Below are 25,143 nucleotides of genomic sequence, written 5' to 3'. Positions count from 1 at the left end.
TGCAACCCCATGAACTGAACCACACCAGGCTTCCCTGTCCATCACCAACTCCTGAAGCTTGCTCAAGCTTATGTCGGTGATGCCATCCAACCATCTTATCCTCTGTCGTCCCCTTCTTGTCCTGCCTTCAATCTTTCCCAGCATCAGGGTCTTTTCCAATGAGTCAGTTCTTCGCATCAGGAGGCCAAAGTATTGGAACTTCAGCTTTAACATTAGTCCTTCCAATGAATATTCAGGAATGATTTCCTTTAGGATTGACTGGTTTGATCCCTCTGCTGTCCAAGGGACTCTAAAGAGTCTTCTCCAACACGGCAGTTAAAAAGCATCTAGAACCACAACCCTCAAATGTTCCCTTAACTCACACTTTTCCTAAGAGGTACGCACAGAGGTTCAGACAGTGCCACCAAATGCCACGTTCTTCATGGATCTCTTTACCTCCTTCTGTCTCTTAGAAGGAACATCACAGATGTCCAGCAAAATCTCTGTAGACCATGATTTGAGACTTGCTGGCAGACATTTGCAAGGCAAGTATTTAAGGTAGAAAACAGTTACATTTGCAACTTTTAAAATAATCTCAAATGCATATGTGTCTTTCATTTTGTTGTTATTTGATGCAGGTGCAGAAAAGGGACATGAACTTGGAGGGGGAAGGGGCTGAGATGATGTGGGAGAATGGAATTGACATATATACCCTCCCCTGTGTAAAACAGATAACCAGTGGGAACCTGCTGTACAACACAGGGAGCCCAGCACCATGCTCTGTGATGACCTAGAGGGGTGAGATGCAGGAGCTGGGAGGGAGGTCCCAGAGGGAGGGGATATATGTATACATACCATTGACTATTATACAACAGAAATTAACACAACATTGTACAGCAACTATTCTCCGATGTTTAAAAAAAGTTTTAAAACTTTACCTTTTAATTTTAAAAAGAGCCTGTGAGATTAACACATTCCTGTAAGTGTTCCCTTTCTGTGCCTAGGAGAGCATCTCAGCGTTCACACTGGACTGACACATTCCTGTAAGTGTTCCCTTTCTGTGCCTAGGAGAGCATCTCAGCATTCACACTGGACTGACACATTCCTGCAGTGTTCCCTTTCTGTGCCAGCATTCAGCATTCACACACTGGACTGACACATTCCTGTAAGTGCATTCACACCTTTCTGTGCCTTCTGTGAGCATCTCAGCATTCACACTGGACTGACACATTCCTGTAAGTGTTCCCTTTCTGTGCCTGACACATTCCTGTAAGTGTTCCCTTTCTGTGCCTAGGAGAGCATCTCAGCATTCACACTGGACTGACACATTCCTGTAAGTGTTCCCTTTCTGTGCCTAGGAGAGCATCTCAGCATTCACACTGGACTGACACATTCCTGTAAGTGTTCCCTTTCTGTGCCTAGGAGAGCATCTCAGCATTCACACTGGACTGACACATTCCTGTAAGTGTTCCCTTTCTGTGCCTAGGAGAGCATCTCAGCATTCACACTGGACTGACACATTCCTGTAAGTGAGCATCTCAGCATTCACCCTTTCTGTGCCTAGGAGAGCATCTCAGCATTCACACTGGACTGACACATTCCTGTAAGTGTTCCCTTTCTGTGCCTCCTTTCTGTGCCTAGGAGCATCTCAGCATTCACACTGGACTGACACATTCCTGTAAGTGTTCCCTTTCTGTGCCTAGGAGAGCATCTCAGCATTCACACTGGACTGACACATTCCTGTAAGTGTTCCCTTTCTGTGCCTAGGAGAGCATCTCAGCATTCACACTGGACTGACACATTCCTGTAAGTGTTCCTTTTTTTTCCGGTGAGGGCATCAGGTAAATGGAGAAAACTATAGCTCCTCCATCCAAATAATCCTTTCTGGGTCAAAATAACATTTCCTCCTCCATCCAAATAATCCTTTCTGGGTCAAAATAACATTTCCTCCTCCATCCAAATAATCCTTTCTGGGTCAAAATAACATTTCCCCCTACTATCTATATAAAGAAAGTAAAGCAAAGAGAAAGAGGTTAAATACCTTTTGCCCACCTCTTCTCAGAGCCCCTAACACTGAGACCAGCAAACAAAGCAGAAACGGAGTCAGACTGCTATTTCCATCCAAAGAACCAACCTTCACTCCATATCCAAAGAAATTAAAATTTTCTTAAAAACAAATATCCATCCACTGATGACTCTGGTCCAGAGACTACAAAAGAGCAAAACATTCTGAATTTTCAAAGTCCGTGATTGCAAGTTTAAGAAACTTTTTCAGCTCCCAGGAAGAGAAATTGCATCCTACGTTGAAGGAAAGATGACTGGCATGGCTAAGCTCTAACTAAGAAACATGACCTTTGGCCAGCAAATATTTCCCAGGGAGATCCCATAGCAGGAGTGGTGGATTTCCTGGGCCTCACTGAAAGGAGAATTTGGAGCTGAAACTTTGGAACGAGAGTTCAATGTGGAGTATCATTCTCCTGTCATGTCACGGCATGGCATGGGATAACGACCATCACTATTTCTCCAGACAACATTTACTCGATCATTCATCTTCCCAAAGGCCACAGAGAATGTAGAACTTTCTTCTGTTAGGCTCTTTGGCTTGGGATCATTTTGGCCTTTGGACAGGAGGACAAAGTGCCTTGCTGAGACAGAGAGTGATACAGATAGAGGCTGACCGTCTACAGACAGTATCCCTCTGCCTTTTCTGGTCTCCCCTGTATTTTCCTGCTTCTCCTTCTCCCCTCTACAAAGGAGTGTCATCTGCTGTCCTTGCTTTTCAGGGCATAGGGCAGAGCTCATAAGGGCACAAATCTTCCCAGTGTGGAAGATGCTGATTAAACCTTAGCCTGTTGGAGACTGTCCAGACATAAAAACAGGCTCCCTGATATGTCATTCATTCAAAACAGTGAATGGGGACTAAAAGGATGAGAAGGGAATAGAGACAGTTAAGCATCATACCCCCAGGTTCAATAAAAATCATACCTCAAATGGGTAGGTTACAAATCTAATTTTCTAATTTTCTTGGTGTTGTTCAGTCACTAAGTCATGTCCAACTTTTCAAGATCCCTTCAACTGCTGAAAGCCTGGCTTCCCTCTCCTTCACTATCTCCCAGAGTTTGTTCAAACTCATGTCCATTGAGTCGATGAGGCCATCTAACCATCTCATTCTCTGTTGCCTCATTCTCTTGCCTTTAATCTTTCCCAGCATCAGGGTCTTTTCCAATGAGTTGGTTCTCATATCAGGTGGTAAAAGTATTGGAGTTTCAGCTTCAGCATCAGTCCTTCCCATGAATATTCAGGGTTGATTCCCTTTAGGACTGACTGGTTTGATATCCTTGCAGTCCAAGGGACTCTTGAGAGTGTTCTCCAGCACCACAATTCAAAAGCATAAATTCTTCAGTTCTCAGCCTTCTTTATGGCCTAACTCTAACATCTGTACAAGATTGAATGAAAAACTATAGCCAGTGTTTTGTAGTAAAACACTGTGAGTAGTACACCAATACTTGCTTACTAATATTTAACTGAAGATGTATCAGAAAGTTCATTTCTGACAGAGCTGGTTCAAAGCTCTTTAAAGCAAGGGTCTGCAACCTCCAGAATCTAATGCTTGATGCTCTGAGGTGGAGCTGATGTAATAGTAATAGAAATAAAGTGCAGAATAAACGTAATGCACTTGAATCATCCTGAAGCCATCCTCATCCAGTCTGTGGAAAAATTGTGTTTCATGAAAAGGGTCCCTGGTGTCAAAAAGCTTGTGGACCACTGCTTTAGAGCTCTTACTCTGGTCTGAAGATGAACTCTCTGGAGGGCCACATGTTAAAACACTTTAGAAAGGTCAGGTTCACCCTGAGTTAGACTTAACAGGTACGTATTAGGCGCTTACACTTCCCAAGTTCTATGCTGACAGCATTCGAAAGAAGCGTCACCGTATGACGGTATGGAAGGTTTGACATAAGTGGGACTGCACAGCCAGGTGGAAAGAATGGGAGGTTTGCAACCTGACAAACCTGGGTTTAATTCCTGAGTGTGAAACATCAACCGTGTGGCTGGCCTTGCATATGTCACCTGATTTTTGCATCCGATTTTTTTTTTCCATCTGCAAAATGGGATACGATATTTACTTTTCCACAAGTATAAAAAGTTAAATTTAAAAATCATATTTTTATCTTATCAGATTGACAAAGAATAAAAAGAATGATAATGTGCAGCGTTAAAAAGGTATGGAGACCAGGCCCTTTCATCCATCAGTGGGAGGAATATACATCTGCGTATCTTCTATAGAGAGAAATCTGGCAATGATAGGTATTAAATATGAAATGTGCATAACATTTCACTAAGAACACGACTTTTAAGAATTTATCTTAAAGGAAACGACCTGAGAAATTTGTCAAGAGACTGACAAGACTCTTCACCTGTCTGTTGTTTATAAGGAGAACTGTTTGAATTAATTATGGCCCAATAATACAGTAAGATTGCTGTTTTAAAAACGAATAACACCATTTGTATTCTTTGCCATTAGGAAGATGCTGTTTGTTTTTAAACTCTACTATAAAATACAGTATCTTATAAAAGTTAAAATGGGTCTGGATATAGAAATACATGTAAAGAAATAACTGATATACCCGAAGCTGTAGATTTATGAACAAACGCTAATGCATCTTCTTCATCTTCCTAATAGTGTATCTCTCTGTGCAGCCTGATTCAGGGAGGGACTCCATCTTACAAAATTCCACAGGCACAATGTAATTATCATAGATGATAATGTGAACAATACCCCTTGGAGTAATGCAATGTGTTAGCCTGAAATTTGGGTGCTTTTTAATTTCTTCTTTAAGCTTTTTCTCCACAGTGGGACTTTCTACAATAATAAAGCTTCATTTTCCCCCATTGGAGACAATAAACCACTTTATTTTTTGAAAACAAAGAAGTCACATATAAACAGTAATAAGCCCAATGCAATTGCATAATGGGCACTCTGTAGGTGGACGCTTTACGCTTGCTTTTCACCAGTTGTCTCTGAGCTCTCAGCCCACAATTCTGTCTCCTTCTCTGTCACACTGCAGCTAAAACTCTGCAGATTGCAATGCTCAGACTACCTTGCCAGTTGACTTCCTGCTAGGTTCTGAAATGAGAGGCGCTAGAGAGAGATAAGAAGGCAGGAGGAGGAAGTGAAGGGTACCCTCTATGTTTCCCAGTTCAGTAAAGAGACGAGAGCAGCACCAGGTGATTGGCTCAGCCCCTGCGTCTTAAGATGCACACCAATGGCACCACTGCATCCTCTCATGGGTGCCAGCAGCAGGTGGAATGTGTCCCCTTGCTATTTGGATATTACTCTCTTTGACCCTTTCACCTGTGACCTTTGGTCTACTGAAGCCCATGACAAGTCACATTTCCTTCTCAGAGTTCCAAACACCAGTGTTTTGAAGCCTTTCAGCCCCTGGGTTCCAGTAACTCCACAGCTTCCCTTTGCTTCCCCCAGGCTTGTAGGCAGTGCCTGCCTCTGCAAATATTAATCATCTGGTTTCTTCTGCATTCCCCTTTTGAACTTTCAAATTTCTATCACTGTGTGAATCAAATCCCATCTTCCTCAACACCTATTATCTTGATTGTATCACGTATCCTTTCATAATTAAAAAAACAATTTTATTTTTAAATGTCTCAATATTACTATGATTTTTAAAACATACTAGCCATTGTACTTATTATTCACTGTCTCCTTAAGAGTTTCTCTGAGTATGACCGCCACTGCTCTTCTTCACCAATCTGAGGCATAGATACTTTCTTTCAATCTCAATAACACAGCTGAAACAAGACAGAAAGGCTTATTAGCACTTTCAGTTCAGTTCAGTTCAGTCGCTCAGTCATGTCCGACTCTTTGTGACCCCATGAATCGCAGCATGCCAGGCCTCCCTGTCCATCATCAACTCCTGAAGTTCACTCAGACTCACGTCCATCGAGTCAGTGATGCCATTCAGCCATCTCATCCTCTGTCGTCCCCTCCTCCTCCTGCCCCCAATCCCTCCCAGCATCAGAGTCTGTATTAAGAATAAATATGAAGAGCTGACTCTTTGGAAAAGCCCCTGATACTGGGAAAGATTGAGGGAAAGAGAAGAAGGGGGTGACAGAATGATATGGTCAGATGGCATCAGTGACTCAATGGTCATGAGTCTGAGCAAATTCATGGAGATAATGAAGGACAGGGAAGCTGGAGTGCTGAGGTCCCTGGGTTCGCAAAGAGTAGGATACAACTTAGTGACTCAATAACAATAATAAGAATAAAGGATATAACAGATGATAACTACTCATAGAAAATTTAAAACTGATCATTGGTGATAGCTGTTCTCATTCTCAGGCAGCAAGTTGAGCAATTGCTTCTTCAGACCTCCTTGACATCCTAGGTGCCATCATTCTAAAATGACCCTCGATGATGTAAGGGGGACCAGAGTTTCTCTAATTTCAAGATCATAAGAATTGTATCTTCCCCCTAAAAGGTCCATTTGTCAGGAATCTTTTCCTGTTCCAGGATTCACTCCTTTCTGGGAAGATTAATACTGGGAATAGCCAATTCATTCAATGACTACATTGTTCTCTACCCACAAGGAAGTCTTCATGGCCAGTAGTACATGTATCGTGGCATGAAAAGTAAGAATGCTCACTTCCATGATCTAAAGATCGAGCAGCACAAACCTCTGAGTTACTTGTAGGATTTTATGTAAGTGAAGAGGCAGCCCAAGAAACATCTGATGTTGAATTTCTCATGAATCTGTTGGTCAGCAGCTTAGAGAGTATCTTCCATTCTTACTTGTGCAAATTCTTAAAAGATGATATACTCACTATAGTCCTTTTTTTTCAAAGGTGACTGATCTGTGAAATCTGAAAATCTGAGAATCAGTGCTACATGTTTTTATCTTGAAGAGATTTGAAATACATTCAAAGAATTGAGATCATATAAGAAGGAGCTGGTAACATATCAAAAAAAGGAAGGAAGAGGCCTAGCCAAGCCCAGAGGTGAAGTGAGCCCAAAGGGGATCACCATAATCACTTTGTGATCCTGAATAGTCACCTGAATGAAAATGTACTAGAGAGGACCGTGGAAGAGGAGCCCAGTGACCAAAACTATTCAAAGTCAGACGAGTGCTATTTACAGCCAGAAAGTTGGTGGCAACAGGAAGGATGTCTTCTACAATGGAAAAAGCTGGCAGGATATGGTAGAGTGTCCAGGCTTAAGCCAAGCTGGGAATTCAGATTCCATGAAGGAAAACCAAGGATAAACTGATTCATTTATCATGGATCAATACTGTGGAAAGCTGGGAAGGCTATGCCTTCTTTCATCCCTGTCACACTGGATGTGAAGATCAAGGTCAATAATTTGAGATCAACATGTACACACTGCTATATTTTAAATGGATAACCAACAAGGTTCTACTGTCCAGCATGGGGAACTCTGCTCAGTGTTATGTGGCAGCCTGGATCGGAGGGGAGAATGGATCCATGCATATGTATGGCTGAGTCCCTTTGCTGTCCACTTGAAGCCATCACAACATTGTTAATCTCTTTACTCCAGTATAAAATAAAAAGCTAAAAAAAAAAAAAAAAAACAGGACTAACTTTAGAAACCATTTCTGCTGATGGGGCTGAGGCTTTACTTCCATCTCCATCTAGTACCTCAGCTGGTAAAGAATCTGCCCGCAATGCAGGAGACCCCATTTCAATTCCTGGGTTAGGAAAATCCCCTGGAGAAGGGATAGGCTACCCACTCTAGTATTCTTGGGCTTCCCTGGTGGCTCAGATGGTAAAGAATCTGCCTGCAATCCTGGAGACCCCAGTTCAATCCCCAGGTCAGGAAGCTCCCCTGGAGAAAAAAATGCCAACCCACTCCGTATTGTTGTTTGGAGAATCCCCATGGAGAGAGGAGCCTGGCAGGCTACAGTCCACGGGGTCGCAGTCAGACATGACTGAGTGACTAAGCACACCATCTAAGTCTGGGAAGAGCTGATGGATTAAAATTGACATGGGCTATGGAGGGAGACGGGTCCAAACCCCAACCTTATCACAAGCTGGCTACACAACCTGGGCATGTGTGTGTGTGTGTTTGCCTGAGCGTTTTAATTATCTAGACAATTTTTAGTGCCATTTTTCAACTAGACTATGTGATAACTTATTTTTATCTGTTTAGTCTCAATTACCTTATCATTTAATGGACAGAGACTAAGTAATATACAAGGATCCGCCCAGCTAGAACATTTTAAGTTTCTTTTATTTTAATGCTTTTAAATCTCTATAGAAAGGAATGCAGAATAGACGGTAGTTATAGTCCTGCCTCTGTAATATCAGCTACTTAAACTGAACTGAATAGACAGCTAATGGGAAGCTGCTGTGGAGCACAGGGAACTCAGCTCGGTGCTCTGTGACAACCTAGAGGGGTGGGCTGGTGGTGTGGGACGGAGGCTCAAGAGGGAGGGGATATACGTATACTTACAGCTGATTCACTTTGCCATACAGCAGAAACTAATATTGTAAAGCAATTATACCCCAATTAAAAAATAAATAAACTGCTCTGAAGACTTCACCCTTGTATATGTATTTAAATTTATTTTCATACCTGAAAATTATACAGAAGATCTACTGATACTCCGGTTGGGCCATAATTACTACTGGATAAGAAAATACATGTAAAAGAGAAAGATTCTTTCTTGACTTAAAAAAGGTGCTAAATATTTTCTTAGATAAAGTCTGTGAGGGCTTTTAATGTAGTAAAATAAAGCCTTCCAAACTCACAAACAAAAGGCTATCCATACTAAGTTTAAATGGTCCTAGATAGTTAAAATCATCAATATTTTTATCTGATCTTTATAGTTTCATATGTTTCTTCTAGAGCAGAGAGCCCCAACTTTTTTGGCAGCAGGAGCTGGTTTCATGGAAGATAATTTTTCCATGAACTGGCAGGAGGGATGGTTTGGGGATGATTCAGGGCAATCCATTTATTGTGCACATTATTGCTATCATTATTACATCAGCTCCACCTAAGATCATCAGGCGTTAGAATCCAGATATTGGGGACCGCTGTCCTAAAGCAGTCAGCTATTACTTACAGCATGACCTTTGTTCTTTTTTTCTATTGGGGTAGAGTTGGCTTTATAATCTTGTGTTAGTTTCTGCTGGATTCAAGATGGCAAAACACCATCTTTACTGTTTTCTTTACTGTTGTTTACTTCTTTTCCACTGTGGTCTTGGAAGAGGTAATCACGTTTGTAGACTTGTATATATACTAAGGACAAATATACTAAGGACAAATATACTCCGATTCTACTGGGAACAAAATGTTGGCCTGTGTGTTGATTTTATAAAAAATTCTTTGTCACTACCATCCACCCAGCAACCAAAGTCCAAAAACTGGGATTCACATTAGATCTCTTCCTCTCCTTCACTTACTTGCCATGATGACCTTTTAAGGTATCGCCTGTCTTCTCCCACCTCCCGCTTTAACCAAGCCACCATTATCACCTCTGCTTTAACCCAACCGGTGGTCTCCTACTTTTATTGCATGTTGGGAAGAATTATAAGAATCAACGGATCACTGCGTCAGGCCTCCCAGATTACTTAGAACTCAGCCTAGTTCAATACAAATGACCAGGCCAACAAGATGGTAGGACGTTTCTTTTGGAAACCATCTTTGTGATTTGTTTTCCTGTTACAGACATATGTTGCTAAGATACCTTTGGTTTGGCAAGACCCTCTCTATTTCTGCTAGAAAATCCTGGCTTTGTCTCCCTGACCACTGCTATTAAAACCTCTCAGCCATCCTCAGAGTCTCCATTAGCATCAAGGAAACTACTCCACCTTTACACGATTTCTCAAACTCCATAGGGGCCCATCATTTCTTGTAAAAGAAAAGCTTCATGTGGTAGATTAAGTGCCAAGTTCAAGTTTGGGCTCTTTAATCTTTAGGCAAAGCTTGCCTCTTTGCTGGTCAGACCACACACAGGGAAGTTTTGTTAAGGTTAAGAAGCCTGTGAATAGGAATGTGTCCCAAGAAAACCAATGAAAGTCAGAACATCAGAAACAACATGACATAAGCAATGTTTAGGTGAACTGCATCAAACTTGGAGGGGGTTTCACCTGGGGAAGTTAAGACATGTAAAATGAAGGTAATATCTTATCCTTATTTTTACACATTTTAGGCAAAATGTGTAAAATTCATAAGATCAAAACAGAGAAAAACAAATCCACCTAATTATATACCATGGAATGTGTATGTCCTTAAATGGAATGTCAATGAAGAATTTAAGTGGACATTAGATAAACCATGGGCTTCCCTGGTGGCTCAGTGGTAAAGAATCCACCTACCAGTAGAGGAGATATGGATTCAATCCCTGGGTCAAGAAAATATCCTGGAGAAGGAAACAGCAGCCCACTCTAGTATTCTTGCCTAGAAAATCCCATGGACAGAGGAGCCTGGCAGGCTAAGTCCATGGGGTCGCAGAGTTCGACATGACTTAGGGACTCAACAAAAACGAGGTAAACCATATGTTAGGTGTGTTCTGGGAAGGGCTCATGAGCTGAGGATTTTAAGCCTATTTATCATGTGATGTTATGATTCCATGGCAGCCTCAAGTCTTTCAGTAATGATGTGCAATGACCTGGGGATTTTCCTTTCAGTGGAATAAGGGTATGATTTCCAAATCCCTCTCAGCCAAAATGGTTTGAGTGATCCAAAGTAACCTACAAAGTGCTTTGAGCTCCACGATGAAAGATGCTATATAAATAAAAAGGGTAAGTTAGTCATAATAAATAACGGTAATGATGATGAATGGTGGTGTCATAAAGAAGAAGCTGGCCTGCCATTAGGGAACCCAAAGCAACCAGCTGGAAATAAAGCATGTCCAGACCAGAAGGATATTCACTGATGAGACCACATTAACCTTTCAAACTAAGACCTGGACCAAGCCTCTGATTCAGAGGTGTGAGCATCTGAAATAGAAGAAACTATAGTATTTGTTCCAAAGCTTGAATATTACCTTAGGCTTTTAAGACCTTTACCCAGATGGGTCAACAGGGAGCTTCCTGTTTCAATAGAAGAGAAAACTAAGTAGGTCGGGGGAGAGCCAGAATTCCCAAGTAGAATTATGACTCTGAACCCAGTGCTTTTTTCACTCTCAGCCAGACTCCAGATAATTCAAGGGAACACGTAACTTCAGAAAAGAGCCAACTTGGATGAGAAAATATTTGAAACAAGGTCATGTCCCTCAAGATGGCTTGCAGAGTTGTTTTCCATCCATTTAGGCTAAGTAAGCATGCTAATAAAATCCTTAGCCCCTCAAGCAGGGAGGAGAGATTCAATGAGACTCTAGAGCTGATTCCTAGAGCTCAATGAACACGTGGTAGGAGCCAGCTGAGTGCTGTGGACCAGGAATGGACACTGTGCTTCAGGGCTTTGTCCCGCTTGAGATCTAAGAAGCCTGACTGCTGCCCGGGTCTGATTGATGGTACCTGCTAAGGGACTTGTCCTCTCATGCCTCGTATGTGCCAACCGGTCACCATATGCAAAAAGTGCCAGACTGTGCCAACCAGTCACCATATACAAAAAGGAAGGACCCTGTTCTTTGCCCACCAAAAAATTCCATCAAAAAAAAAAAAGAATTGGGGAGCTACAAAACTAGGAAACTTGTTAAGTATGCTCCTGTTTGTTTTTTAATTTTATTTTTATAGGCTTTAGCTTTCATTTGCTTTCATCTTGGCATAATTTAACATATTTTATCATTTGGAATTTATTCTGATCCTCTTTTACTATTTTACCATTTATATATCTTTAACCTTTTTAACTTCTCAATATTCTTTTTTTGTTCTTATCCTTTGAAACTAGTCTATTCTCAGCATTTCAACATTTATTAATATTTAGGATTTCTTTCCTGAAAGAAATTATTTTATATTTCTTAAAAATTTTTCTTATTTAAGTCATTTTATCTCTGAAATTTGCTTTTTCATATTTTTTATAATTCTCATTTTATCTCTCTTTATTTTCACATTTTCAATATTGCTCTATTTTCTTAGTTTCTAAAAGTATGTGTTTGCCTCTTTAATATGGATATTCTAAATTACAACTTCTTTTGCATCTTTAGCTCTTGAAATTATGTTTCCTTTCAATATTTCTATTTATCTTGAATTCTGGTTTTTCCATAGGATATCACTGTCTAATCCTATAGTAAAAATAATCATTTATTACCAAAGGAAGGAATGTTAAGCTTTTTTCCACAGCTTGAGGCAGGTATGTATGAATGTTCACCCTGTCACCCCCATCCACCGGCTGTGAGATATTGAGAACCTGCTCTGCTTTCTGGGCCTCAGCCCACAAACTCTGAAAATGCTGACTCTTTCTAACAGTGGAATGCATCTTTCCCAATATACATTCTGAAAGGCATGTAGGAGTGGGCTAGGAAAAGCACCACCCCAGTCTTGTCTCTTTCAGCCAACCGTTTTTCAGTCATTTCACTTTTAACCATTCCGTGGCCATTCTTCAACCATTTCAGCCATTCCATTTAAATACAGCTTATTACAGCTGTATCCAGAATTCAGTAAAACACTGCTGCTGCTGCTGCTGCTGCTGCTGCAGACTCTGTGCGAGCCCATAGGTAGCAGCCCACCAGGCTCCTCCATCCCTGGGATTTTCCAGGCAAGAATACTGTGGGTTGCCATTTCCTGCTCCAAGTAAAAACACAACTGAAAATAAAGACTTATCTGCAGGGTGTGCTCAATCACTTCAGTCATGTCCGACCCTCTGCGACCCCATGGGCCGTGGCCCACCAGGCTCAGAAGCAAAGAAAACACCAGTCTTAACTTCATCAGATCACAGTTTGAGCCCTGGCTTTGTCATTAACCCAGCCCAGGTGGCAGGGGGGTGGTGGGCGGGGAGTCATCTGATTATCATGGACATCAATTCCTTCCTTTTTAAAAGGAGAGTGTTAGATTCAATTCTTTCTAAGGATTCTTCTGTTAGTAATTGCCTATGAACCTATACTTTTCTATTAAAAGAAACTATGAGATTGATACCAATATTTATAGAGAATATCCTGATATTTGTACAAGGTAACAGAACTCAAGAGAAGTTATTCCTACCAGAGTACCAAGACCTCTCAAGTCAAATCCATTGAGCAGAACAACAATCCATTATCATGGTAACATAAATGTGACCTAAGTTAGGCCAGGTGCCTGACATACTTGCCATTGATGACACCATCTGGGTTGAGCATGGGGATTATCTTGAAAATGAAGTTTTCCCTCAAGAGCCTAGCCACAGGGTCACTGCTGACCAGGAACTCCAAGGTCCCCTTCATCACCCAGCTAGCATTGCTCTCTCCTGGGTGAACTCGAGCCGTAATCACTTGGTATGGGCGCTGCCCTGCAGAGAAAAAGAAAACACACACGCAAGAAAATTAAACCTAAATACAGTTTCCATATCCATCAAGACAATCTCCAGGAAGCCAGTTTTACACCTGACTGGCATAAAGCCTTAAATAGGTTGATTGTTTCTAATACACACCTAATGTGCATTTATCCATTTTCCATCCGCCTCTATAGTCTGTAAAACTCAGGAGAGTATAAAGTTAAAGCTCAAGGCTGTTATCCAAACCATAAGTACTTCATGGCATCAAAACAAGCCATGAATCAGATTTTAGAAGACCACCAAAGAAACAGTTTTCTCTTCAGGATCCAATAGCATGGTGCTGGATGTCCCAGATCTGAGACTGAATCTTATCTTCATCATTTACCAGTTGTAAGATCTCACGAAGGATTTAATTTCTCCAAGCCTGCTTTCTCACGTGTAAAATGAGGACAATGCTACTGACCTCCTGTAGCTGTTATAAAAACTAAATGATGTAATTATAAAGCACTTGGCATATTGCTTGCCATTAAGTGTGTACTTGTTAGCTCTCTACCTTCTCAGTTATAAAATCTGTGGTTAGGATGTTCCCTCTCATTTCCCAGCAGTTAGAGGAGTCAAGTACAGAAACTGAACTGGGAAACTTATGATTGACTTTATGACACTGAGACCAATCCTGGAGAGATTTCACAGAAGGAAGTGCCTAGAAGTTCAGTTTTGGAGTTGCAATACCTGCTTCACTTTGCAAAAGAAATCAGGAACACACTTTCTGCCAATCACAAGGAGTGTATTGACACAATATACCTCTATGCAGAATGCATTGAGAAAAGATAGACTTATTATCATCCTTTCTTTGTTGACAGAAGATGCACATAGCTTTGAGACCTATTCTCAGACCACATCTGGGCTCAGGTGGAAAACGCTTTTGATTGATTAGTGATGTCTGTCCTCACATACTTGAGGAAGTGGGAGGTGGGGAACATGTGATATCAGACAAGCAATGCACCATGTCTGCTCTAACCTCCTGCCTGATTTTGTGAGGGTTTTTTGATTCTCACTTCCTTCTGTATCCTCACCCAATTCCTTATTGCTCCTAAACTCATTTTAAAGACGAGAACTAAATTTTTGCCAGGTATAAATACACTAGCCACTAAACAGTCTAAAAGTTAAACAAGTCATTTTCTTCCTAATTATTCAAATCATTAGTTAAATATTTAACTATGAGTTTATGGCTTTTCTTCCCTTAAAGAGTAATATTTTTGAAGGTATAAACTGTATCTCTAATTCTATACAAAGAAAGACAAAACTGAATAACCTCAAGAACCCCTAAATAACAAAGAATAAAAGATACAGAGAAATAAACTATTAATTACCCAATCATATTACTATTATCATCAATTAAAACAAACAAAATCCCCTCTGTCAACAGCCAACGAGATGCAGGTTTAAGGGGCATATATATTCATGCACTTTTATTGACTATGTTGAGAGCACATTACTTCTCTTTGTAGATCCTTTTTATTTGGGGGATAACATTCAGCTTTTTCTTTTTTTTAATTTAAGCAGGTATCTTGAACATATTCCAGGAGCTGCAGGAGGCATTGAGTAGAAAAAGCTGCATCTATTATAGTTCTTGTTCTGTAAAAGACCAAAGCGCTTGTCGGCAGTGACAAACATTCAAGCTAATGATGACAAGCGAGCTAATGGAGGTGTAAATAAAGCACCAAAAATAGGTCTATCTGAGAGAGGGAAGGACACTTCCAGAGATGTGATGCTATTTATTTAGACTGGGTCCTGCAGAATAATTATCATCTAACTTGAGAGAAATGGCATGCCAACCCACTCCAGTATTCTTGCCTGGAGAATCCCATGAGCAGAGGAGCCTGGCGCTCAATAGTCCCTGGGGTCACAAAGAGTCGGACACAACTGAGCAACCAAGCACAGCTTGAGAGAGAAGATGAGGAAGGGTCTTCTAAGCAAAGAAAAAGACACATGCAAAGAACACAGAGGAAACACAACCAGTTTCCTGTTGTGTTTTTAATGTTTTTACCAGTCTGTGAAAACAATCAGTTTTTACAAACCGGTGCTTTCAAGAATCAAGAAACGCCATGAGTAGCTGAAGCAAAGGACTGGAAATGGTAGCTCATGAATTTAGAAATTAGGCTGGTGTCAAACTAGTAATATCCCTCCTCGTACATTTTGTTTTGGGTTTGGAGTTTATACTGTTGATCAGAAGTTCTCAGTCATGAAGTCAGTGTCTCACTGGTATGCTATGATCTGTGATGAGATCTATTGAAGAATCACTGGTTATTAATAAAAGTACAAATGTTTGCTTGTTTTATGTATAGATATAGACAAATAGAAATAGTTATAGATACAGATACATTCACATTATATATGTATATGCATGTGTGTGTACATGTGTGCTCAGTTGTGTCCAACTCTTTGCAACCCCATGGACTATAGCCCACCCTGCTCCCCTGTACATGAAATTTTCCAGGCAAGTATACTCAGATCAGATCAGATCAGATCAGTCGTTCAATCATGTCCAACTCTTTGCAACCCCATGAATCACAGCACGCCAGGCCTCCCTGTCCATCACCAACTCCCGGAGTTCACTCAGACTCATGTCCATCGAGTCAGTGATGCCATCCAACCATCTCATCCTCTGTCGTCCCCTTCTCCTCCTGCCCCCAATCCCTCCCAGCATCAGAGTCTTTTCCAATGAGTCAACTCTTCACATGAGGTGGCCAAAGTACTGGAGTTTCAGCTTTAGCATCATTCCTTCCAAAGAAATCCCAGGGCTGATCTCCTTCAGAATGGACTGGTTGGATCTCCTTGCAGTCCAAAGGACTCTCAAGAGTCTTCTCCAACACCACAGTTCAAAAGCATCAATTCTTTGGCGCTCAGCCTTCTTCACAGTCCAACTCTCACATCCATACATGACCACAGGAAAAACCATAGCCTTGACTAGACGAACCTTTGTTGGCAAAGTAATATCTCTGCTTTTGGATATGCTACCTAGGTTGGTCATAACTTTCCTTCCAAGGAGTAAGTGTCTTTTAATTTCATGGCTGCAGTCACCATCTGCAGTGATTTTGGAGCCCAGAAAAATAAAGTCTGACACTGTTTCCATTGTTTCCCCATCTATTTCTCATGAAGTGATGGGACCAGATGCCATGATCTTCGTTTTCTGAATGTTGAGCTTTAAGCCAACTTTTTAACTCTCCACTTTAACCTTCATCAAGAGGCTTTTTAGTTCTTCTTCACTTTCTGCCATAAGGGTGGTGTCATCTGCATATCTGAGGTTATTGATATTTCTCCCGGCAATCTTGATTCCAGCTTGTGTTTCTTCCAGTCCAGCGTTTCTCATGATGTACTCTGCATATAAGTTAAATAAGCAGGGTGACAATATACAGCCTTGACGTACTCCTTTTCCTATTTAGAACCAGTCTGTTGTTCCATGGCCAGTTCTAACTGTTGCTTCCTGACCTGCATACAGATTTCTCAAGAGGCAGGTCAGGTGGTCTGAAATTCCCATCTCTTTCAGAATTTTCCACAGTTTATTGTGATCCACACAGTCAAAGGCTTTGGCATAGTCTATAAAGCAGAAATAGATGTTTTTCTGGAACTCTCTTGCTTTTTCCATGATCCAGTGGATGTTGGCAATTTGATCTCTGGTTCCTCTGCCTTTTCTAAAACCAGCTTGAACATCAGGAAGTTCACGTTTCACATTGCTGAAGCCTGGCTTGGAGAATTTTGAACATTACTTTACTAGCGTGTGAGATGAGTGCAATTGTGCGGTAGTTTGAGCATTCTTTGGCATTGCCTTTCTTTGGGATTGGAATGAAAACTGACCTTTTCCAGTCCTGTGGCCAGTGCTGAGTTTTCCAAATTTGCTGGCATATTGAGTGCAGCACTTTCACAGCATCATCTTTCAGGATTTGGAATAACTCAACTGGAATTCTATCACCTCCACTAGCTTTTTCGTAGTGCCATTCCCTACTCCAGGGAATCTTCCCAACACAAGAATCAAAACTAGATCTACTGAGTTTCCTGCATTAGCAGGCAGATTCTTTACCGCTGTGCCACCTGGGAAGCCCTATATGTATTTATGCTGCTGCTAAGTCACTTCAGTTGTGTCCAACTCTGTGTGACCCCATAGGTGGCAGCCCACCAGGCTCCTCTGTCCATGGGATTCTTTAGGCAAGAATACTGGAGTGGGTTGCCATTTCCTTCTCCAATGCATGCATGCGTGCTAAGTCATTTCAGTCATGTCCGACTCTGGGTGACCCTATGGACAGCAGCCTACCAGGCTCCTCTGTCCACGGGATTCTCTATGCAAAAATACCAGAGTGGGTTTTCATTTTCTTCTCCATACATAGATATATATACGTATGTTCACAATATATATATCACACAAAATGTTGGTTACTTGTCCAATAAACTTTAGTCCCCTTCTTTCCTACTACCAGACCCCTGATTTCAGGGGAGGTTAAAAAAGTGCCCAGATCAAAACACCCAGCTTCATGAATCCTCTTAGAGGTAAGAATGGCCATGTGACAGGAGTGAGACCAGTGAGATGTAAATAGCAGCCAGAGGGTAAGTCTTTCTGGAAAAAAGGATTAGAAAGCACAGTTTGACCTGGTAAATGCCTTCTTTGATTCCTGTCTCTTTTATTTGTCTCTTCTTCCTTCCTTGAACATAGATCTGACACTTTAAGGTGAGGAAGCCAATTAGAGAATCCAAGTCACATGAGAAGATGGTAAGCATAAAGGTAGAAAGAGCCCGGGTTCTTGAAAAACCCCTTAAGCAGCTATCCTGCACCTTCACTAGCTTCTTCAATGCTTCTAGATGTTTGAGACAAATAAACCACTATTTGACTGGGCAAGTGTAATCACATATTTGTTATACTTTGTTAGACTCTAGTTCAATTGATATGAATAAGAAAACAGGTTTAAAATCATCTTTATAATATGGTTACCTTGAATAGCATGCACCTAAGTGTGCTTTCTGGACTGGGGAGAAAAGAGAGACACAAAGAGTTGTAATGAGAATATTTGCTAGATGTGTCCCAGAAATAAACAGTTGAGAATGTCTACTTTAAGAAATAGAGAGTAAATGATGGCTTTTAACAGGAGCAAGACATACCAAAGATTGTGCTTCAAAAAAATCCTGACGTTTCTATAGACAGTACATTTGTTTAGTCACAGACAGTACAGCCTACCGGAGTAGAGCACAACTTTTACTTTTTCAACTTTTTATTTTATATTGAATGGCGGAAAAGAGCTACCCAAGTCCAAGATCAGGGGCCGGGCCGGGAGGACCAACCCCACGCCTGAGGAGCAGTGGCTGCGCAGGCGCAGGAGGGCCTAGAGGAGCCATCCCACGTTGAAGGTCAGGAAGGGCGGCGGTGAGGAGATATCCCTCATCCAAGGTAAGGAGCAGTGGCTGCGCTTTGCTGGAGCAGCATGAAGAGATACCCCACGCCCAAGGTGAGAGAAACCCAAGTAAGATGGTAGGTGTTGCAAGAGGGCATCAGAGGGCAAACACACTGAAACCATACTCACAGAAAACTAGTCAATCTAATCACACAAGGACCACAGCCTTGTCTAACTCAATGAAACTAAGCCATGCCCGTGGGGCAACCCAAGATGGGAGGGTCATGCTGGAGAGATCTGACAGAATGTGGTCTACTGGAGAAGAGAATGGCAAACCACTTCAGTATTCTTGCCTTGAGAACCCCGTGAACAGTATGAAAAGGCAAAAAGATAGGACACTGAAAGAGGAACTCCCCAGGTCAGTAGGAGCCCAGTATGCTACTGGAGATCAGTAGAGAAATAACTCCAAAAAGAATGAAGGGATGGAGCCAAAGCAAAAACAATACCCAGCTGTGGATATAACTGGTAATAAAAGCAAGGTCTGATGCTGTAAAGAGCAATATTGCATAGGAACCTGGAATGTTAGGTCCATGAATCAAGGCAAATTGGAAGTGGTCAAACAAGAGATGGCAAGAGTGAATGTCAGACAGTCTAGGAATCAGCAAACTCAAATGGACTGGAATGGGTGAATTTAACTCAGATGACCATTATATCTACTACTGTGAGCAGGAATCCCTCAGAAGAAATGGGGTGGCTATCATGGTCAACAAGAGTCTGAAATGCAGTACTTGGATGCAATCTCAAGAACAACAGAATGATCTCTGTTCGTTTCCAAGGCAAACCATTCAATATCACAGTATTCCAAGTCTATGCCCCAACCAGTAACGCTGAAGAAGCTGAAGTTGAATGGTTCTATGAAGACCTACAAGACCTTTTAGAACTAACACCAAAAAAAGATATCCTTTTCATTATAGGGGACTGGAATGCAAAAGTAGGAAGTCAAGAAACACCGGGAGTAACAGGCAAATTTGGCCTTGGAATACGGAATGAAGCAGGGCAAAAACTAATAGAGTTTTGCCAAGAAAATGCACTGGTCATAGCAAACACCCTCTTCCAACAACACAAGAGAAGACTCTATACATGGACATCACCAGATGGTCAACACCGAAATCAGATTGATTATATTCTTTGCAGCCAAATATGGAGAAGCTCTATACAGTCAACAAAAACAAGACCAGAGGCTGACTGTGGCTCAGATCATGAACTCCTTATTACCAAATTCAGACTTAAATTGAAGAAAGTAGGGGAAACCACTAGACCATTCAGGTATGACCTAAATCAAATCCCTTATAATTATACAGTGGAAGTGAGAAATAGATTTAAGGGCCTAGATCTGATAGATAGAGTGCCTGATGAACTATGGAATGAGGTTCATGACCTTGTACAGGAGACAGGGATCAAGACCATCCCCATGGAAAAGAAATGCAAAAAAGCAAAATGGCTATCTGGGGAGGGCTTACAAATAGCTGTGAAAAGAAGAGAAGCAAAAAGAAAGGAGAAAAGGAAAGATATAAGCATCTGAAGGCAGAGTTCCAAAGAATAGCAAGAAGAGATAAGAAAGCCTTCCTCAGTGATCAATGCAAAGAAATAGAGGAAAACAACAGAATGGAAAAGACTGGAGATCTCTTCAAGAAAATTAGAGATACCAAGGGGACATTTCATGCAAAGATGGGCTTGATAAAGGACAGAAATGGTACGGCCCTAACGGAAGCAGAAGATATTAAGAAGAGGTGGCAAGAATACATAGAAGAACTGTACAAAAAAGATCTTCATGACCAAGATAATCACAATGGTGTGATCACTGACCTAGAGCCAGACATCCTGGAATGTGAAGTCAAGTGGGTCTTAGGAAGCATCACTACAAACAAAGCTAGTGGAGGTGATGGAATTCCAGTTGAGCTATTTCAAATCCTGAAAGATGATGCTGAGAAAGTGCTACACTCAATATGCCAGCAAATTTGGAAAACTCAGCAGTGGCCACAGGACTGGAAAAGGTCAGTTTTCATTCCAATCCCAAAGAAAGGCAATGCCAAAGAATGCTCAAACTACTGCACAATTGCACTCATCTCACACGCTAGTAAAGTAATGTTCAAAATTCTCCAAGCCAGGCTTCAGCAATATGTGAACCATGAACTTCCTGATGTTCAAGCTGGTTTTAGAAAAGGCAGAGGAACCAGAGATCAAATTGCCAACATCCGCTGGATCATGGAAAAAGCAAGAGAGTTCCAGAAAAACATCTATTTCTGCTTTATAGACTATGCCAAAGCCTTTGACTGTGTGGATCACAATAAACTGTGGAAAATTCTGAAAGAGATGGGAATACCAGACCACCTGACCTGCCTCTTGAGAAATCTGTATGCAGGTCAGGAAGCAACAGTTAGAACTGACCATGGAACAACAGACTGGTTCTAAATAGGAAAAGGAGTACGTCAAGGCTGTATATTGTCACCCTGCTTATTTAACTTACATGCAGAGTACATCATGAGAAACACTGGACTGGAAGAAACACAAGCTGGAATCAAGATTGCCAGGAGAAATATCAATAACCTCAGATATGCAGATGACACCACCCTTATGGCAGAAAGTGAAGAGGAACTAAAAAGCCTCTTCATGAAAGTGAAAGAGGAGAGTGAAAAAATTGGCTTAAAGCTCAACATTCAGAAAACAAAAATCATGGCATCTGGTCCCATCACTTCGTTGCAAATAGATGGGGAAACAGTGGAAACCATGTCAGACTTTATTTTGGGGGGCTTCAAAATCACTATAGATGGTGACTGCAGCCATGAAATTAAAAGACGCTTACTCCTTGGAAGGAAAGTTATGACCAACCTAGATAGCATATTCAAAAGCAGAGACATTACTTTGCCAACAAAGGTTCGTCTAGTCAAGGCTATGGTTTTTCCTGTGGTCATGCATGGATGTGAGAGTTGGACTGTGAAGAAGGCTGAGCGCCAAAGAATTGATGCTTTTGAACTGTGGTGTTGGAGAAGACTCTTGAGAGTCCCTTGGACTGCAAGGAGATCCAACCAGTCCATTCTGAAGGAGATCAGCCCTGGGATTTCTTTGGACAGAATGATGCTGAAGCTGAAACTCCAGTACTTTGGCCACCTCATGCGAAGAGTTGACTCATTTGAAAAGACTCTGATGCTGGGAGGGATTGGGGGCAGGAGGAGAAGGGGACGACAGAGGATGAGATGGCTGGATGGCATCACTGACTCGAAGGACGTGATTCTGAGTGAACTCTGGGAGTTGGTGATGGACAGGGAGGCCTGGCATGCTGCGATTCATGGGGTCGTGAAGAGTCGGACACGACTGAGTGACTGAACGGAACTGAACTGAATAGCTGATTAACAATGCTGTGATAGTTTCAGGTGCCTGGCAGAGTGACTCAGCCACACATATACACGAACTCTATATACACACATGTACCCCAACTCCCCTCCCATCCAGGCTGCCACATAACATTGAGCAGAGTTCTCAGTGATTCCTTGTTGGTTATCCATTTTATGTAGAGCAGTGTGTACATATCAATCCCAAACTCCATAACTATCCCTTCCCCCCATCCTTCCCTGCTGGCAACCATAAGTTCAGAGAACAACTTCAAGAGCTGTATTTCCAGAGTTCAAATTCCAGCCCCACCATGTTCTGTCCAAGACGGATTATGCAAGTTTCTGAAGAAACTGAGTTTTGGACTGGATGTTCGGCATGTTAGACCAAGGATTTGCTAACTGGAACTTACTAAGTAAGTGTATGGGGTCGGGGGTGGGGTGGTATACAATCAGCTAGTTAGCACAGTTGAAGTTAGTTGAAGTCAACTTTCCCACTATATCATTTGATCACAATTACTTTTCACTCCTTCCAAAGCAAGCTGTATTGACATGCCAATAAAAAGCTTATTGAGAAATAAAGAGGCTTGATGAAACTGTACCCAATCAGTGGCCTATTTTCAGTTCTATAATTCCATATCACTCTCTGTGGTTTTTGAACTATGCTCATTTACAGTATATTAAACAATAGTAAGTGTTCCCAGTCCATCAAGAAGAAGTAAAAAAAAAAGCTCAAGCTGTTGTAAATTTTCAACATCAACTGGATCCTCTCATTGTCTGGGCAAGTTGAGTCCCATTGCATGATAACCAGTACAATTAGTGCATTATAGTCAATAGGTCAAATGCAGCTCTTGCAAGAAAATATCAGTGATGTTTCTCTTCTTTGGAGAGTCAAGTTTATAATTCAATAGATTGTCATATGCCACAAAACCTAAGAGGCTGTCCTAAAGAAGCAAACAGGGAAACTGTGGGTTCTCACGAAGACACTAGTATAAGCAGCAGCTTAGCCATTTCTAGTAGATTTTCCTCTCTTCCTCTCTGTGATTCTAGGCAATTTTGCATTCATATTGGTGAGTTCAACCTATGGGACCGTTCAGTTATAGCAGCAAATGGTGCCCCAGAGAACCCATAATAGACAACAGCTGTAAACAGTATGCGACACACATACTACATGGTTTTTTTTTGTAATTGAAAATTTAAGATTTAATAACTCATCTCTGCTTAGGGGATGGCAAAGAGTGTAGGGTATACATCTTTTATTTTTCCTCTGCAATTTAAAAAATCTATTCTGGAGTCCATGAAGATCTACAGTGGAGTCGTGGTTTGGCATACTGTAATTCTTAAAGTCACATATTAAATTTATGTCAGTGGCAATGACATCTGTTAGAGAACTGCACAATCCTAAGAGATATCAGGCTCACGGCCAATGAAAAACTGAGAAAGAACTAAAGACATGTGTGATGTGCACCCAACTATATAAATATTCATTCATTTATTCCTTCTTTCTTTTAGTGGTATTAATAAGCTCCTACTGGCACTCTATAAGGGTCTTGAGATTCCAAAAGAAATGATTTTTGCCCTCAGGGAACTAATAATACTCTGGTGAGAAAGACAGGAAAACAGATAATCGTGATCTTATGTGATCAGGGGAAACTGTCAAAACATTTCCACAGCACAGAGGAATGCTCATTATGACGTTATTTACAGTAATGCAAGCACCTGGAAGTCACTTAATGTGCATCCACAGGAAATTAGTTAAGGAAACGATATATAAAGCAGAATACTATGTAGCCATTAAAAATGGCACATAGATCTCTTTCTGTTGATATTAGAGGGTTCAGCTCAGTTCAGTTACTCAGTCATGTCCGACTCTTTACGACCCCATGAATCGCAGCATGCCAGGCCTTCCTGTCCATCACCAACTCCCAGAGTTCACTCAAACTTACATCCATCAAGTTGGTGATACCATCCAGCCAACTCATCCTCTGACATCCCCTTTTTCTCCTGCCCCCCATATAAGTTAAATAAGCAGGGTAACAATATACAGCCTTGACGCTCCTTTTCCTATTTAGAACCAGTCTGTTGTTCCATGGCCAGTTCTAACTGTTGCTTCCTGACCTGCATACAGATTTCAAGAGAAGGCAGGTCAGGTGGTCTGAAATTCCCATCTCTTTCAGAATTTTCACAGTTTATTGTGATCCACACAGTCAAAGGCTTTGGCATAGTCTATAAAGCAGAAATAGATGTTTTCTGGAACTCTCTTGCTTTTCCATGATCCAGTGGATGTTGGCAATTTGATCTCTGGTTCCTCTGCCTTTTCTAAAACCAGCTTGAACATCAGGAAGTTCACAGTTCACATTGCTGAAGCCTGGCTTGAGAATTTTGAACATTACTTTACTAGCTGTGAGATGAGTGCAATGGCGGTAGTGGTTGAGCATTCTTTGGCATTGCCTTTCTTTGGGATTGGAATGAAAACTGACCTTTTCAGTCCTGTGGCCACTGCTGAGTTTTCCCAAATTTGCTGGCATATTGGTGTAGCACTTTCACAGCATCATCTTTCAGGATTTGGAATAACTCAACTGAATTCTATCACCTCCACTAGCTTTTCGTAGTGCCATTCCCTACTCCAGGAATCTTCCCAACACAAGAATCAAAACTAGATCTACTGAGTTTCCTGCATTAGCAGGCAGATTCTTTACCGCTGTGCCACCTGGGAAGCCCTATATGTATTTATGCTGCTGCTAAGTCACTTCAGTTGTGTCCAACTCTGTGTGACCCCATAGGTGGCAGCCCACCAGGCTCCTCTGTCCATGGGATTCTTTAGGCAAGAATACTGGAGTGGGTTGCCATTTCCTTCTCCAATGCATGCATGCGTGCTAAGTCATTTCAGTCATGTCCGACTCTGGGTGACCCTATGGACAGCAGCCTACCAGGCTCCTCTGTCCACGGGATTCTCTATGCAAAAATACCAGAGTGGATTTTCATTTTCTTCTCCATACATAGATATATATACGTA

The 25,143-nt window shown here is 41.5% G+C and overlaps 1 protein-coding gene across 3 annotated transcripts in view; it reads right to left on the bottom strand.

Annotated features, from left to right (window-relative positions):
- AGBL1 (AGBL carboxypeptidase 1) overlaps window positions 1-25,143 on the bottom strand; it is a 926,786-nt gene that overhangs the window by 554,808 nt on the left and 346,835 nt on the right. For all 3 annotated transcript variants that reach the window (XM_070358226.1, XM_070358228.1, XM_070358227.1), the window contains exon 18: window positions 13,198-13,378. In XM_070358226.1, coding sequence (XP_070214327.1) covers window positions 13,198-13,378 — 181 coding nt within the window. The remainder of the gene's footprint in view (window positions 1-13,197; window positions 13,379-25,143) is intronic.

This window comes from Bos mutus, chromosome 21 (assembly GCF_027580195.1).
Source record: "Bos mutus isolate GX-2022 chromosome 21, NWIPB_WYAK_1.1, whole genome shotgun sequence".
Lineage (NCBI taxonomy): Eukaryota > Metazoa > Chordata > Mammalia > Artiodactyla > Bovidae > Bos > Bos mutus.
Note: the sequence above shows the minus strand (reverse complement) of the source record. Positions and strands in the feature narration are given on the sequence as shown.